General features: G+C 40.1%; 2 protein-coding genes across 3 annotated transcripts; one reads left to right on the forward strand and one right to left on the reverse strand.

The window, feature by feature from the left end:
- Positions 1-1,231: 1,231 nt before the first annotated feature.
- On the reverse strand, positions 1,232-4,865 carry zic6 (zic family member 6). Its single transcript, XM_041048448.1, has 2 exons — positions 3,908-4,865; positions 1,232-1,857 (listed from the first exon to the last, which is right to left on the reverse strand). Exons 1-2 carry the CDS (start codon positions 4,863-4,865, stop codon positions 1,232-1,234), a joined length of 1,584 nt encoding a protein of 527 aa, XP_040904382.1.
- An 8,046-nt stretch (positions 4,866-12,911) lies between these two features.
- zic3 (zic family member 3 heterotaxy 1 (odd-paired homolog, Drosophila)) lies at positions 12,912-15,697 on the forward strand. Of its 2 annotated transcripts, none has more exons than XM_041048246.1 (3): positions 12,912-13,902; positions 14,718-14,890; positions 15,515-15,697. In XM_041048246.1, exons 1-3 carry the CDS (start codon positions 12,912-12,914, stop codon positions 15,695-15,697), a joined length of 1,347 nt encoding a protein of 448 aa, XP_040904180.1. The 2 variants fall into 2 exon arrangements, with proteins under 2 accessions (XP_040904180.1, XP_040904181.1); XM_041048247.1 differs by having other exon boundaries at positions 14,718-14,881.
- The last annotated feature ends 2,593 nt before the right edge of the window (positions 15,698-18,290 follow it).

Consider the following 18,290-nt stretch of genomic DNA (forward strand, 5'->3'; position numbering starts at 1 on the left):
GAGGACCAATTTATTGTTTGCTGTGTACCGTCTGAGTTACCGTCACGTTTTAGGACACTAATGAGATTTAACTCAGTCAAAACAATTTAAATACATTTGTGTCAAAGGCCTGGCCAGTTCCTCACAACTATAAACACAGGATATAGCTCCAGTGTGTGTAGGTGTATGTGTTTACGAGCCGCACATGAGTTTACGCAAAATCTGCAAATTTGCAGATATGGCGCGAGCTACCAGAAATTATAAAATTGGAGTAAAAAAAAGAAAAAACTGTGTTCCTGATGAAAATGCATTGATTGGGTTTAACCACACACGCCTGATCAAAGAGAATATAGACACTTTAATAAAATATAGAATACATAATTAATTATACAGTAGACTTATGTACAGTAGAACTGTATGCTAATTAAACGTTTTTAATAGTATCACGAACACTGTGGTTTATGCTCACACTGGTCTTACTTTGCACAGAAATGTGAAAAATACATATAATATAAACAAGAACACGAATGTGTAATGAGAAGGGGCCAAAATTCGAAATTAATCAAGGGGAGCACAAAAAAAAAAAAAAAAAAAAAAAAAAAACCCTACTGAGCCTCGCAGTATTTTAATTACAGACAAATCATGCTCCAGGGCCATCACGCAGGCTTATTAGGTCTCAAAATTTAACGTGAGGAAAGATCTTCCAGATATTTATTTCATCTTTCGACATACATGAAGACATGAATAATTTTTCTATACTTCCCGACATACATTACACCTAGTTTACATTCAACAAAGACCCCCACACTCAGGGTTACATTCAGCAAGACTTTTCCTTTTACTTTCCAGTAAATAGCCTAGACTCAAGAGGCAGAATTCCATAAAATCCTTTGTCATTTTTTTTTGTCTCACTTAAGATAGATATCTTTAATACTTATGCAACACAGCGAACAATTATGCATACACACTTTGTAAATGTTCCTATAACCCACTGTGGGGAGATGTAGCTATAGGCTACAAGCCAAATCCAAACAGGCCTCACAACAACAAATAAAGCTCGCCACATTTCGCAATGCAAGATTTCTATAGGATGACTCAGGACGTGTCACAAAATATTTGATACAACATTCACAGAAATACAGAGAGTAATAGAGATACAGCTGTAACTTTTAGGTTATAACATGGAAAAATATGCCAAAAAAAAAAAAAAAAAAAAAAAATAGAAGTCGCCCACGTGTGTCCCAACAGGAACTCAGAGAGACGAGATGTTGTTACATTGCTTTGGTGGGAAAGAGTCCACACCGCTGTGGCATGTGTACCATCCATTGACAATACTTTTCTGAAAGGGAGAAGTGGAGGGGAAAGTCCTTGAGCTCTGGGCAAAAGTGTGACCTGTCTGGCCGCAGGGGTACTGGGAGGACTGGGACCTGTAGCTGCCTCTCTGTAGCAACAAAGGGTCCAAGAGGGGCTGTGACCTGTGTGCGGAGTAGTCCAAACTGCTGTCAAATGTGTGATGGAAACGTGACCTCGGGGTCGACTGGTCTCGACTCTCTGGGGACAGGGGGACATCTTGAGTTGTGGTGGGGGGATGACAGGGGCTGATCTGGGTTCCATCCGGGACTCGGGTTGACCTGGCCTCAGAAATGTGACCCCCGTCACCAGGACGCGCGTCGCCGCTTTTGGCGACATGGGCCTTGTTGCAGTGGAGCTTCATGTGCTTTCGCAAGGAGCTTGGGTGGGTGTAACACTTGTCGCAGCCCCTGACCTTGCACATGTAGGGTTTATCACTGGAGTGCACGTGAGAATGCTTCTTTCGGTCGCTGCTGTTCGCAAACCTCCGGTTGCAGCCCTCGAACTCACATTTAAAAGGTTTTTCACCTAAACGTGCAAAGAGAGAAATGACGGGGAGTTACGAATGTGCTCACAGGCCCGTGCATGCTCTCCCTGGCCATATGTGCTACTGATGTAGCCTAAGTCAATCGAGTGCACTCCATTTAACAATGCTTTTTGAAAAGTGACCCTAAAACCCCCCCAAAATGCACATCCAGGCTTCACTCTGGACACTGTAAAAAGACTATCTGATCTTCAGCTTTCCATCAGTGACTCTGTAAACACAGAGTCAGGCCATATCAGCCTCCACTGCCAAAAAAAAAAAAAAGAAGAAAAAGAAAAAGACGCTTTTTTTACGGTAAGTTTTTGTTAATGTGCCAAAACTTATGAGACATTCAAATACAGAGTTGAGATGAGTTGCTGAAACTTTGCTGCAGTCTTGATCGCAACAAGTGAGGCGGTTTATCTGCGGACTAAATCAACAAGGCTGTAGTTAAACATGCATTAGATTATGATGAACCTGCGACAGCAAACGCAAAGATTTGTATTCAGTTATCATGCATAGAATGAATTATGGCCATCAAGATGCTAATTGATCTTCTGGCACCAAATTGCCTACAGCTGCGCTTCTGTCCCTCCTGCACACACACACTGATGTAACGGGCAATCAGTAAGAGCTGGACTCATAAATAAAACTTTAATAGTTTCTGTTAAATTATCATTCATGGGCCTGCATGTTGATGGATCCCAGTCTTTTGGACTTTACAAAAAAAAAAAAAAAAAAGTTAATATATTTTTCTGGCATAAATTATGTCTAATTAAGAAACCACGCATGTGCAGTTGTGAAACAAATGTCAGCGAGCATCCCTTTTCTGTCTCTATTCTCTTTGCTTCCATTAGTAAAACAATTTACACGAGAAGTAAAAGGGGGCGCCTAATAAATATAATTTTATTCTGCAGCCCCTTTTTTCTGAGGGCCATTCACTTCATTTGCTAATTATATTTTCAATTTAAATGCCTAAATTTCAGTGTAATTACACCTTGTGAGATCACGTTTCTACTACAACCCTTGATGTGTGTGAAAATAAGAATAAAAAAAGCTGCACTCAAAAAACCTTTTTTTTTTTTTTACAGAAGATATTATTCTGTACTATTTCCAGGGGCATATAGAAGAAAAAAAACAAAGAAAGTCCCCATTTTATGACATATTTTGACATGTGACTTCATTTCACAGTGCTTCGTGACAACTAACAGGCCTATCAACAGAGAGGATGGCGCCATAAATAAATTATCTTTATGAAATGTGACTCATTTTGTTTATGCTGATAATTATTTCCCTTTGCTTCTGCTGAGGTCAACCGTTTACTCACCTTTTTTTTTTAAATTTGCTATCACACCGCTGTGTGATGTGCTCTGCCTGTGCTCCTGAGCACAGGAGATGAGTCCCTGGGAGGCACAGACAGCGTAACGGCTACGTCACAACTCTCCGGTGTCCCGGCATTTATTTAATAATTTCACTGAATGAAGTGGGAGAGGCACCCAAACCACTAGGCCTGCAGACTGCACTCGGTTGTAACTGGCTTACTACTCATCTGTGGTTCCTGCATGGAGCCTACAAATGTGTCTCTCCTGCAGAACCAGGCAATAACAGAGACGGCGAGAAGCAGCACGAGAGGCTTTGCATAACAACATATATCATTAAAACAATGTAGGCCTAAATAAAACCAGCACCACTTAATACTACTACTAATAATGATGATAATATAATAATAATAATAATAATAATAATGTGGCTGAATTTTCTAAACCCCTTAATGAATTAAATAATAATAAATTCATTTAAAAAATGGTCACAGAGACAGATACTGCACAACAGGTAAATACTATTGAAAGTTGCACAGGAGTTTGTGAAGTTGAAAATGCTGAACACATTTTTATTAAAATTTTACCTGTTAGAATTTATCATTATTACTATTATTATTATTATTATTATTGCTAATATTATTATTATTATTTTACTACTGCCATTATTAGTTTTATTATTATCGTAGTAGTTGTTGTTATTTAATTCTGTATTGCATTATGATTATTAACTAACCTGTGTGAGTCCTCTTGTGGATCTTTAGGTTCTCTGATCTTGCAAAAACTTTCTCACAGCCGTGAAAGGGGCATGGAAAGGGCTTTTCCCCTGTGTGGACTCTGACGTGGTTCACCAGCTTGTATTTGGCTTTGAAAGGCTTCCTGTCCCTCGTGCAGTTCTCCCAGTGACACACATATTCAGAGTGCTCAGGTCCTCCGACATGCTCCACTGTCACATGGGTGACAAGTTCATACATGGTCCCGAAGGCTCTGGAGCAAGGCAGCTTCCCAGCCCCCTCTTGGCCGTCACTCCACTTGCACACCAGCTCATGCTTCACTGTTTGTTTAGAGCACCTGAGGAACGCGTCGCCTCCTCCACGCTGAATTGCCATGTTCAGGGGTTTGTACAGACCCAGGAATTGTGTGACAAGTTGCTGGCTGTTTCCCTTGGGGCTGATAGTTTGGCCATAAGGGTGAGTCCGGGTGAGGAGGTCGCCAGGTAAACCCAGCATCATCTGGCTGCCGAGATCTCGAGATGCGTCGGTGGAGGCATGGGCCTGCTCCTGATAACTTGTGAAAAAAGCATGGCTTCTGTTATCTCTGCAGCCAGGAAAGTCACGATACCTTCCAATCCCGCCATGTTGGTTAGTTCTTGATGCCAGTTGATCAGTGACGGGTGGCATGCCGGCTCCAGAAAGATTGGCTCCAATGATAATGCCCCTAGGGCTGTGCTCTAACCGGTGGCTGGGGTATCCAGAGTCTGAAAAATTGGGAACCGAATGGTCAACATATGCACTGGACCTCGTCTCGGGGTAGTCTCGCAAATTGTGCGAGGGGCAGAGTTTTAAGGAACTGCCAGTGGGGTGTCCCATGTGCTCTCCTGCCAAAGGTGGCAGCACCACGCTGAGTTCAGTATTGCTCTCCCCGGGGTTGACGCAAGAGAGAGGGCAGCCACTAAACCTCGAAAGGCTTGTCATGTTTTGTTGTGAGTTTGGCTATGAGTTTGCAAAATCAACCAATTCAGCATTCAGGATACACCTAGAAATTCTGTTTCCATTTTCCTTGTTGTATATCATCTGCATGTGAAATTCTTGGCCGTGAACTTCGCAGAAGTAGGAACCAGACTCAATTTCGTTAAAGTTGGTGTGAGTCCCATGCCGTTCACTTTGCCCTCTTGATTTGTGGCAATAACCGTGGTAGTAAAAATGCTTCGAAACAGGCCATGGTGCAATATAAAAGCACAGCAGGCAAACCTGCTTTTAAAAAGGGAGCTTTGGGATTGGTTGGAATGCGCTGTGATTGACAGGCACTGGGCTTGTTTTAAAAGGGACACGCAGGCGTTCACTGCACGACTCCGTTTTCAAATGTCGCACAGAAAATGCTTTGAAATGTGCCGCGATATTCCCAAATATTGCTGCCTCTTTAACTTCAGGCGCCTTCTCATAAGTCCCCTTATCTAAATCTCTGCATATGAAAAACGTACAGGTTAATGTGTAATACTAATCATCTGATAAAAGTCAAGTGATTAAATGCAGACATGAGCAAAACACAAGGCAATCACAGCCTATCTACCGTCTTTTATTTCACTGGAAATCTTGCCAAAGCAAATGTCCCACTCCTGCCCTGCAAGGATAATAGAGAGACCGGCCATTGCGTGTCCAGGCCAATTATTGTCAAGACTTGCATTTTGAGTGGAGTGCTACATTTGAAAACAGTGAAAGTCACAGGAAACTAATTTTAACGATTAAATCAGAAATTGGAAATTGTTTAAAATGCATTTGTGTGTCATTAGCATGCATGATCAACTAGTATAATGAATAGTTTTTAAAAATGTAATATAGGTTACTGAGCTCTCATGGGAGTATTGCGTTACACTTTTATTTTGTAGTTTATGTGTTTTCATAAAGGTACAACATTACTTGCTGGTCTCTTGTACTAAGAAGAAGAAGAAAAAAAAAACTTTGATAAAGCAACAAGTAGGCCTACTTCTACAAGACGCACCGGACCACCAAAATTTCATAATCATCTCATTTGAAAAAGTAATTTCAGACGGATATTTCAAAGCAGTGTCGCTGGGGAGTACTACAGAACAGGATGTACTATTTTACCTTTGAGTCCAACACGAACCATTTCTATACATAAACCGTCTCTCATTAATCTTAAATAAATTAATAATCATCAAACGTGCACCATGCGTCATGCAGGATAGCACAGATGTAAAACTTGTTACATAAAACGGAAATTATGAAACGTGACAAACAGCAGTGGATAGGCTCCACTGTTCTGTAAACTCACATAAACTTTCTTACTTTGGGGTGCTGTGAGGACAGCAGCTTCACGCTCTCCGTGCTCCTGTAGTGCAGCACATATTTCTGCACGTCTCCTCGCTTTGACATGGCTCTGATTCTATCAACGCACTCTCTTCTCCCAACACCACTTTAGCCAAATTCTTTTATCTGTTGCTTTTTATTTAAATCTACAAAACGTGACGTGGGCCCCGAACTCCAGCTTATAGGTATAAGGTAAAAAAAAAAAAAAAACATTTATTTCCAAAGACTGTAGCTGGCGGAATTTTTACTTTTTCCTTTGAAAAATGAAAAAAAAAGGGAAAAAAGGGGAGGAAAATCCTTTTTCCACATTGTTATGCTGACGTCACCTGCAGTGGATCCTAGGCAGAGACAAAGCGTGGGGCCCACTTGACATTAAGTGCCGCAAAATAGTAGACAGGCCCAGAACCAGCCTAATTCTGTCATGATTGTAATGGACGCTCATGTTTGTCAACCTTTAACCCGATGCATTTCCGAAAATGATTGAGCGCTGAAGGCCAATAAACCTAAAGTTTCCAACCTGTCATTCAGAAAGCATAAAGGACTTACAGACCTGCGCCCCAAATGATTCTGGGCTCCTATTTACAGCAAAAAGGCAAAAGAAGAAAGAGGACTGTCTAAAATAACTGCACTTTTTTATTTAATATGCTGTGCCAATTCTATGAGGCTGTTTAGGCTCACATTTTCAATTATATAGAGTCACAGCAAGTAAGCTTCGCGCTATAGGCCTATTTGAATAACTACAGTTTATCCTGTAATATTTTTTTAAAATAAGGACTTAGATTATTTAATTGGTCATAACAACTAAAATTGCTAATATGTTCAAATGACCCTTAATGTGGCCTTAACTTAATTAGACTTTAGCCTAATATGCAATTTTCCATAAATTACAATTCTGTTCATTTGTCTGCAATGCACTATGCAAGTCAAGTAATAGCAACATAATCAGCTAAATGAGTTTAAGTATTATAATAGTAAATTTGTGTGTTTAAAATTTGCCAAATAAGTTTAACAAAATTGTAATTTCACAGGATTAATGTTGGAGTGTTAAAGCTAGCTTCAGCGAAGAACAATAAAATGATAAAAGTAATGGCAAAGACAAGCAAATATGCACTGTGAGTATTTTTACTTAGGTTGCGGACTTTGCCATGCTACTATCATGTCTTTCCACTATTATTTGTTAAATTTGATAAAATATGCCGGATATATGACACTGTAGCTTCTTAAATTTGAAAACTAGGGAAGTGCTTTCACAACCTCTGTTTCAAAATTGACAGAGTAACAAATTTCACATTTTAGCATTTTGACATCTGCAATGCCCTGCAACTATCCAGCTTCATGAGTCCGGTCATTTACGTTGGTTGCTTGACAGGCCAGACAAAATCCTAGTGACTGCATACAAAATATCACTCTCAGCAATCAAAACATTCATGTCAGGGAATACGCTTTACATCCATAAGGTCCAAGTCACTCCCAGTAAAGTGAACATGGACCAAATGACTAACAAAGACGGTATGCAGAGAGGAAATTAAACAGATCTCAAATACCAGATAGAAGACCAGAGTGCTTGTGTAACGCCATGTTGTAGACTAGGCTGAAAATTCAGAAAATTTTAGTTCTTTAACCCGGGACTGCGTTAAGAAGAATTATTTTAAAATAACCTCTATGGGGAGACTATTCGCACAAAGGCACAAAACGTATGCACACACATATATGAATATACGCTTAAATATGCATGTTTATCCATGATAAACTAATACCAGCCTGCATAAAAATCACCAGATGTTACCCATGGTAACTAATGTCAACGTAACACAAGACACAGCGAAAAATAATAAAGAGAGAAGAACAGAAAAATTATTTCATCAGGTATTCAAATCTTGCGTGATAGACACAAAGTTACTATGTGTTCATGTATGTGGTACAAACAGGAATGCCTATGTGTGATTTTATGCAAGTGTGTTTACGTTTAAACAACTGCATGCATTAGTGTGGAGTGTGTTGAGATATTATAATTGATGAGGGATGGCAGTGCACCGTCTTGCCATGACTTTATGAAATTTAGATGAATTAACAGGTTTGGGATGAGTCCATTTGCAGACAGATGCTCCAGTAAATCACAGCAAGAAGTCAATTAGCCCTCTCCATCAGCCATATGAAGGCAAACTTCAAGCACTGTAGCATTCACTCAAGACCCAACTGACCATATAATTTATGAAATATAGATAACAATATGCAAGTATCAACCTGAGTTGAACAACATGAAGCAAATGGGGAATGACAAAACATTTCTGAGACCGTGTTTCTCCCATGACAAACAAAAAGCAGAAGCATACCCAGCACAAAAATACGCCCGATAACGATGCAATATGCAGCCAAGCATTATATTGCGAAATTCCAAATTATAGGACAGTTAAATTGTCTTTCGCCATGTAAAGATCTAGTATTTATGGTCAGAAAATACTAGACATCATCAGCTGCTCAACTTACACAGAAATGAAAAATAACATCTGATATAGGCTATATGTGTTTGAAAATATAGCGCATAATGTAAATATTTGTCCGTGAAAACACAAATAATTCTGGAAATAAGTAGATGCAAATGTTGCATGCATAAACATTATTCTCGCTGAAAAAAGTGTGAGCGAAAATGTTATTTTATGCTATTATTTTATTTGTGTGAAATCTACAGGGTTGTGGCATGAATGCAGACCAGATTCTGAGCCTTTACAATGTTGTGGGCTCCGCAGAATGTAAGAGAGAGGTGTCATGGAGAATGGATGCCATGCAGAACACAGAAAACAACAATTCAATTTCTTATTAAATCAAAGCACAGACATCTCAGAGTTGGAATATGCCAACTCAAAACCACAGAAAAAAACTTCAAGTTCATTCAGCAAAATGTCCACATTTAAGCAAAACAGAGAATCGATGTATCATTCATATAACTGTGCCACTGGGATACATTGACTATTTCAAATACTGTTTAAAAAACTGTTTAAAATGTAAATACAGAAAACACATTCACATACAGCGGTATTTGGATACATGGAATAAATATTGGGCTTTGGTTTTGCCATTGGTTTAGAAAGATGGAGGTTTCACTTTTGTCTGGTCACTATTGAGTTAACTTCCAGTCCACAAACTTGTCTATAGCACTAGCGGCCTGAGCCAGCCAAGCATAGTGTAGGCTAAAGGCCAGACAACATGGACTAAAAAAAAAAAAAAAAAAATACCCAACTTTGCTGTAAGAAAAAAAATCCAGACGATTTGGCTGCCACAGGCCAATATGTTTATATAAGAAAATAAGTATCATGCATCCAGGCTATTTATCAAATTATATATTGAAATAATCTTTGTAGCTGCTGACTTAACACATCTAGTTAGAATATATGTATAAATGTGAGTTGTTTACCATGTAGGCTGATGGTTATGTTCTGCTCTTTTCCAACAGCTTGGGCTTACTGTCACAGAGGTATACACACTACAATACTGTGATATTTTTTAAGGTAACGCGCATGCTCAGTCAGAGGAAGGTTATGTTATAACTAATGGGCTATCCCAACGTCCAATGAGGTAATCCCAGCAGAGATAACTAAATAATCAAATTATACATGCCGCAGTCCTGCAGAATAACCTGGTATAATTTAGCACGTTACATTACGCCTACGAGTAAATTATCATTAAAGATTTTAACTGTGTCGGACATTTGAACCAAAGAAAATAGTCATAGATGCACATCCATCTAATCGTTTTATGCAACTGAAATGAGCATCTCTTAAAATTAAACTAAACATACAAAGCCGTGCAAAGTGCAAAACTAGAAAGTGTTAGACTCTAAAATTGAGACGGTTTAAATTAAACTGACATGTCAAAACCAGAGGTGGAAATGTCAGTGAGCGGAGGGCGGCATGCTCGAGACGTTCGGTGTAAAATATTTGGGTAAAAAAAATGGCTGGTGTGAGTGAGAGAAACGTTTCACAAAAGTGCAGCTCTACAAGAGGTCTATAAAGCTGCCTTTCCGCCTCTTTTAAAGTTTCCCCATTTTCTATTGTCTAATAAAAAAAAATACTATTATTACGCCAAGGCAGTCTGCTCCTGTCAAGCAGGAAGACATGGATTAAAAAAAAGAAAGAAAGAAAGAAAAGAAAAAAGAAAAGCAAATTTAAAATTTAAAATTTCGCCTAATAGCCTATTCTCGCAATCCTTACAAAATTTGTTTTGATCCTGGGGAAAGACATGTAATTAGAAAATAAGTGTTTGAAGCCCCCAATGGTCAAATTCCACATTTGTTAAATAAATTGAATAAAACATTTAATAAATACCAGTATACCTGAGGAGATCTGCAGTAGTTTTAAATTTAACTCTCAAGCAACAGCTGCTTCACATTAGGCCTAGTTGATGACAGCTCCCCTTTTTCTCAGCAAGAGCTCAGAGCCTACGCTGCTGCTCTGTCGCTCACAAACATTTGTGACTCATCTAAACCATATTACTTAATTATTTCATAGTGATAATATGGCTGCAAATACACGGCACATAACCTTAAGTGGTGTATGGAGCCTTCACATTTCAACAAGCCAATAAAATATGGAGGGAATATAGGAAACTTAACAGGCTGCTTGTCACTTGTGAAAGTTCACAAAGGTCTCCATAAATCTCATACAGCAAAACTGCAAAGGCAAACTCCGTAAACTGTGTGTGTGTGTGCTCGTGGTACACTGTAAGTGTGTGTGTTTGTGTGTGTGTGTTTGTGCACGCGCATGCTGTGTGCCGTGTGAGAAGACGAGTGTGTGAGAGTGAAGGGGGGAGTAAACTGTGAGAGGCTATGCCGTTGTGGTGTGAGAGAGAGAGAGAGAGAGAGAGAGAGGGAGGGAGGGAGGAAGAGAGAGAGCTAGAAAAAGAGAGGGGGGGGGAAGCTTACGGAGGAAAAGAGATGGAGTGAATCTCATTCGTCATTTTGCTTCAAGATAAGTTGTTGAGGTTATGTTCAAAAAACGCAAGTGTTGTACTAATGTGCACGACGGCCATAAAAAAACAGAGGTATGCACGGTCCTTGCAACAATTACCATATGAGTAACAGGCCTGAGCAGGGAGCAGGCTATGTTAACTTCAAGAAAACTAAATCCCATGCATCCTCCACAGTTTAATATAATAAAGTGCAGATTTACACACTTCCACAGCATACAGTTTACACAGGCCTACCTCATGCCCCCTGTTACGAACACAGAAAGACGACGGATAAGTCAGAAAACTCACCTTTTCAACATATAACTCTTTCTCGAGGAAATGTTCTGGGAGTGAATGCGGTACGAAGAGGGCGAAAGCAGAATGCAGGACTGATTTGAAGATTTTTTTTTTCTTTTCTTTTCTTTTTTTTTTTTTTTTTTGGGTCCAGATCCCCTAAAATAAAGAATGTGAGCTCCTTCCTGGGACAGATTGAGGGGGAAAGGATGTGAAAGGCTTGGAGTTAAAAAGCGCCGCTTGAAGCACTCAGCGCGTCTCTGAACTTGATCAGATTTTATGTGTCCTGCAGCGAGTCAGCGGCAGCCCTGTGAAACTTGCTCAATGGCACGAATTTTTGGCTGAGCGAAAAAATCTCAGGATATTACAATTACTGCCATCTTTCTTTCTGTCTTTTATTCCTCCATCTTACACCCTATAGAGCCTTTGCTAGAAAAATAACCCCCTCCCCTCCCCTTTCAAGCGGCTTCAAGAAAGCCACATTTTGGAACTGTGCCAAGTACATTCAAGTTTTTAGTTAATAAGAGCCAAACTGGTCACATAAAAGAGACAAATAACACAGATAAGTCAATGATATATGTTGTACATTAGACAGATAGACAGATAGGTGACAAGACTGCAGTTTCTGATTTTTCAGATATACATGCAGGCCATACAATAAGTTAAACTCGCCTTCAAAATGTATTAAAAAAAACTTTTTTTTAAATCCACTAGCTATGACAAACCAAATACACTTTATGTTGCAGAACGACTTCACTGATACTAACGGTTTCTTTAAAATAACATATGAGATCCGCTAAAAGTTTGAACGGAACCCGGTTGTTAAAAACCTGTAGGCATTATCGCCTGCACAGATTATGTTTTTGATGCCTGAAACTGTTTGGGAGTTTCTTGAGGTGCAGAAATCAGGTACGGCTGCATAACACATGCACTACGCTTAACACGTATAGGATCTGCGCTAGAGCGCTCAGTTATACCTGCAAAATAATGCCTGTAAGAGCCAATCAAATGAAACCAATTGAGACGACCTGCCATCTTCAATACCAAACGGTGCCAATCACCAGAAATCTAGCCAATTAACACCCTCCTTCGCAGTCACGTGTCAGAGGGGTAGCTGAGCGCCGATTGGCTGTCGTGGCACTGCCTCCCGAGTTCATTTATGTTCTGGGAGTGAGTGATTGACTTTATCAGTCCAAGGACATCATCCGCCTGGAAAGGGGGGGAAGTTTGATCCTCTTTCTCACGGATCGCAGTCAACGGGAGTTTTTTCTCCCAACTCTTTACGCATAGGATTTTTCCCCGTTTGGCTTGGTTTGGTTTTTTTTTTTTTATTTTAGGATTTTTCGCAAAACGTGGTAAATCTCGGCGCGGTGTCTGCAGCTTGCGCGCTCCGCTAAACTGGATTTTAATTTTCTTTTCTGTTTTATTCCCGTCTCCTAAGTTTGCTTCAAGCTCATGACTATGCTTCTTGATAGCGGTCCGCAGTTTGCATCGTTAGGAGTGGGGGGTTTCGGGACACCACGGCACCACGAAATCGGGAACAGAGACCCGAGTCTGGGACTGAATCCCTTCAGTGATTCCCCCCACTCCGCAGCTTTCAAAATCAGCCCCGTGGCTCACGATATCGCCTCCAGCCAAACATCAGCGTTCACCCCGCAAGCCACTGGATATGCAGCTGCCCTGGGACACTCTCACAGCGGGCAGGTGGGTTCGTACGGTGGGGGAGCGTTCAATTCAACACGGGACTTTCTCTTCCGGAACCGGAGTGTTGGAGAGACCACAGCGCCGAGCGCCCAGCATGGGATCTTTGCAGCTTCGGCGGGGAGCCTCCACGGGCCGCCCGGGATCACCGATAACCCCGGACATCTGTTGTTTCCAGGACTTCACGACCAGGGGGTGAGCCACACTTCACCGAGTGGACATGTAGTTAACAGCCAAATGCATCTTGGCTTACGCGGGGACATTTTCGGAAGACCTGATCCTTATCGTCCGGTCGCAAGCCCTCGGACGGACCCCTACGCGGCTCAGCTCCACAACTACAACCATCCTATCAATATGAACATGGGGATGAATGTGCCGACACACCACGGTCCAGGAGCCTTCTTTAGATACATGAGGCAGCCGATTAAACAAGAATTATCCTGCAAATGGATAGACGAGAACCAGATGAACAGACCCAAAAAGACTTGCGACAGGACTTTCAGCACCATGCACGAGATGGTTACTCATGTGTCCATGGAGCATGTCGGCGGCCCCGAGCAGAGCAACCACGTCTGTTTCTGGGAGGACTGCCCGAGAGAAGGGAAATCTTTTAAGGCCAAGTACAAACTCGTCAACCACATCCGTGTGCACACGGGCGAGAAACCGTTCCCATGCCCGTTCCCCGGATGTGGGAAAATATTCGCCAGATCGGAAAATTTGAAAATCCACAAAAGAACGCATACAGGTAGGCACCCACAATATCACGGCACGACGCCCGTAAAATAACATTTTAAAAAGTGGGGTTCTTCTAAATAGGCATGGTCTGACTTAGACATTGTCTCAGAGAGCTCAAACAAATAAGAGGGCTTGTTTTTGTTGTTTACAAGAACAATTTGAGAACTTGGGCCCACATTTATCACACTGAACCGTTCTAAGTGACGTTCCCAAATTGTTGTTTGTGCCGCTTTTCTTTCTTTCTTTTAAACACAGTGACAAATTAGTGGTGGCTCAATAATGCAGACAATATAATGTGGTTCTGCTGAGCAACTTTGTTGTGTTGTTGAGACTCATCAGTTCTTGTAGCCTTTGTGCTGAGAAGTTGTGTGTGAATTACAAAGAGAGATACTTTACTCACTTGTCAGAGTTTAAGTGCAGTAGCAGCATTAGGGTTTTTAGGCAGACTTTGAACCCTTTTGCTTTCTGAACATCATATACAATTACAATTATTCAATTTCTGTTTGGATTTATAATTCTCGCCCCTGCTCAGCCTTTCAGCATAGCGCAGAAATGCCCTGTTGATTCAGTGTTTACTATATAAGAGCAGACGCCGGCCAGTAGTAGCATGAAGGAGCAGGCCTCTTGAATAAATAAAGCCTGACAGAGCAGTGTGTAGTAGTGGAGCTGTATCCATGTCGCCCCGAAAAATGTAGGTTACACTGTTATATAATAGGCTGCAGACAATTTCCATCTCCGGGCTTCGGGTTTACATGTGGTGTTAACAATAGAAGTTTGTTTGTGCGGGCTATTGGGGTAATTCACGGTGTGTATTTAATCCTGCAGGTGAGAAGCCGTTTAAGTGTGAATTTGATGGCTGTGACAGACGCTTCGCCAACAGCAGCGACAGGAAAAAGCACATGCATGTGCACACATCAGACAAGCCATACATCTGCAAAGTGTGCGACAAGTCATACACACACCCCAGCTCTCTCAGGAAACACATGAAGGTAATTAACGTCTTCATTACTCCTTAAACACATTAACACACACACACACACGCACACACACATACACACACACACACACACCACCTCCCCCACCCCCTATCCTCCTCTTCCACAGACAGGGACTATCACAACTTCAGGTATTTCTTAATGAAACTGTCATACTTCAAAAAAAAAACAAAAAAAAAAAACCTTCAGGATGTCAGCTACTCTGTGAGTGACTTCTTGGTGTAATTAAAAAATTGAAATACAGTAGTGACTGAGTTGTGAATATTTCACTTGTCTATCATTCATTGATACTACAGTTGCATCGTTATTCCAAAAAATTAACCTGATTTGAAGACAAGCGCTGCATTTACCTCTGCCTAATGATAGATTTTAAAATCACCTACATTTTAAGACACATTATGTAGAGAATGTTTTTCGGTGTAGAAGCTGCGGTGCCTGTTTCAACTCTGCTGTGTGTTTACTGTTAAAGTTGCCCTGTAAAACCCAGAGTTAATCCGCATTTAAGTTGGACATCCTTCTATCGAGCTACTTTAAATGCAGTCCTAGGGCATGAATGAATATTATAAGCCAGTCTCAGTAACTCACTGCTCATGTCCTGTTTTTTTCTCTCTTTTTTTCCCTTTGCAGGTACATGAGTCTCAAGGATCCGAATCGTCTCCAGCAGCAAGCTCTGGATACGAATCGTCCACACCGCCAGTGCTGGTCTCAGCCAGTACTGAAGACCCGACAAAAACACCGCCGTCAGCCGTGCAAAACACGTCTGGTCACAGCGAAGGACTGGCACCCAACTTTAATGAATGGTACGTTTGAAGTCAGAGGAACAAACCCTCCCTCAATGTGGACCACGGAGTTGAGGATAAAAACCTTAAAAACTATTCACTTCACACACACATACACACGCATACACACACACACACACGCACACACACACTATCAGACCAACACAAATGGGATTGGGACAACAACAACAACAACAACAGGAGATGAGAGCAAAAGCCAGCACCACGCAGGCCACGTCCGTTCTCAGGATCACGAAATTTGACTTTTATTCCACAGTTTTGAGGAAATCAAATAAATCACGAATAAATAAACGTAATACTTTCTCAGTATTAATAAATGGGGTTTTTTGTTTGTTTTTTTATCTTTTAGTTTACAGATTTCAGAAAAAAATGTTTTATTTTTCATTTTATGTATTTTCTCAAATTTTTATTTAAAAAAAAGAATAAAAAGGAAGATTATTTCATGCTGTTTTTTATGGCGGTGACACGCTATTGTCGCCTCTGTTCAATTGATTGTTGGAACTTCAAACAGTCTTAAGAAACGTGCCAAAGTCTTTGTCATGAACTTGAACACAGAAAAAAAAACAAAAAAAAAAAACAACAAAAAAAAAATCATAAATAAATATTATACTCGTGAATGTATTTCCTTGTTTGATGGGGTCGAATCTGTTGTCAACGTCCGTTTTCAGGTGGAGAAATGTGGTATTAGGTTACGATTGTTACCGTTGAATATAACGTTGCCTTTTGTTAATACCGTTGTAAATACATATCCATGATGCCATATTTATCAATTTGTAATTTAATTATGGGTATAAGTTCTGAAACTTAAATGATATTTATGGAAAATGTTTTCTAACAAGAACTGTACAGTTTTGGTCTTAACCAGCTTAACATTGAACAAATGATAAACTCTAAAGCTCCAACATCGCGATTGTATCCTTCTGTTTTTTCTTTTTAACCAATAGGCCTACATGTGTCTTATTTGGATCGAAGAAATCATCTATATGAATATTATGGATTTGTCTATATATAATGCAGATATTTCCGTCACTTTTATTTTGTTTATGAGACCATTGACATGTAAATCATTGACTTTGTAGAACTGAGTTCAGTTGAGCTGAGAAGCTATAAAACGGTTCTGTTGATATCTTTATTTTTGGTTAAATTTAAACTTTTTTGTGTATTTTACTTTTATAGAATCAGAAATAGATGTCAATTCGTAGCATAAACTCAGTATTGGGGAGAAAAAAAGAAAAAAAAAAGAAATAAACCCATCAGCCTATTGCACTCCTATACAGGTCTTAGACGAGTGTGCGAAATTCATGATTTCCAAATCAAGGTGACAGTATTTTGAGTATTTCAAATTCGGGTCAAGCACCCAAATATATGCGCCAGTATGGCAATCTTTATAGTTCCAGCAATGTCTTTGTGCAAGTATGTTTAAATGTGTGCATCGGCAACAATGGAACTGTCACAACACAGTATCTTCAAAAATAAAAAAAGTTTTTTGTCTGTCAGCTTGCATTGTTTTAAATGTAATTCTTCTGTGAAACTAAGCGTGTTATTTGTTGTGGTGTTGCATATAGAGCAGTTTGATTACACATTTGCTTGTTTTGTGTGAATAACTTGTCAAGATGACATTTTTTGTGTTTAACAAAATTTAGTGGAAGGAATTCTAGATCTATGTGGGTTGGGGGAGAATACGTTCAGTGGTTCAAAAAAAAAAAAAAAGAGTTACAGCATTGCATTGTAACCTATTCTCAAGAATTAAATATTATGCATACACAAAGTATATTGTACTCATATGAGAACAATTTCAGACCACCAGCACTACTTTTAAAATAAAATGTAAAAAAACGGTACCTCGTGACAGTGATAGCCTATATGAAATAAGTTTATTTAAATAATTTAAGGAATATATGTTTTATATGCTATTTTCTATACCTTAATTTAAAAGAAGTACTTTTTCTTATTCCCACCACCTTTCTGCCCCATGTCCAGAGGTCAGAGAAAAATATCTGATGTATAAACACAGCTAGAATGTGATGTTGTAACACTTTCTGGGAGAAATGGGTCAAACTCCAAGTTATTCCTGAAGAGCAAAAATGTTTTACTGATGAACTGTGTCACTGTGCCACATTGAGGCAAACCATGTTACAACAGCAGGCCTATGCGTTAGCCTATTTAGCTACCAGAGGCAAAGGTTCCTTGTACTTTTTAGGCTACTGTATGTTGGTTGATTTGTTTTACCAACTATTTATGAAGAAATGTGAACGGAAATTTTGACTGAAATTAAAACAACATTATGAAAAGCGACTTTCAGACTGCGACATTGATTATTATGACCATGTTGTTCTGCTCCCTGCATCTTTATGCATATAGCCGGCACTGTTTGCCATGCTGTTTGTATCAGACTAGTAGGAGTCACTTGAACTTGACACTGATTAAGGCGCCATCTTAGTATCTTGGCTGTGTGTGTGTGTGTGTATGTGTGTGTGTGCGTGTGAATGGGAATACTGGGGGGAGCAAGTTAGAGAACCACTTCTTGGCACAGAGTTGCCTAGGGGGTTTAGATGGGGAGGTGGGTCATCCGTCCGTGGCTAAAAAAAGTTGCACATGCAAAG

This window comes from Toxotes jaculatrix, chromosome 10, assembly GCF_017976425.1.
Source record: "Toxotes jaculatrix isolate fToxJac2 chromosome 10, fToxJac2.pri, whole genome shotgun sequence".
Lineage (NCBI taxonomy): Eukaryota > Metazoa > Chordata > Actinopteri > Toxotidae > Toxotes > Toxotes jaculatrix.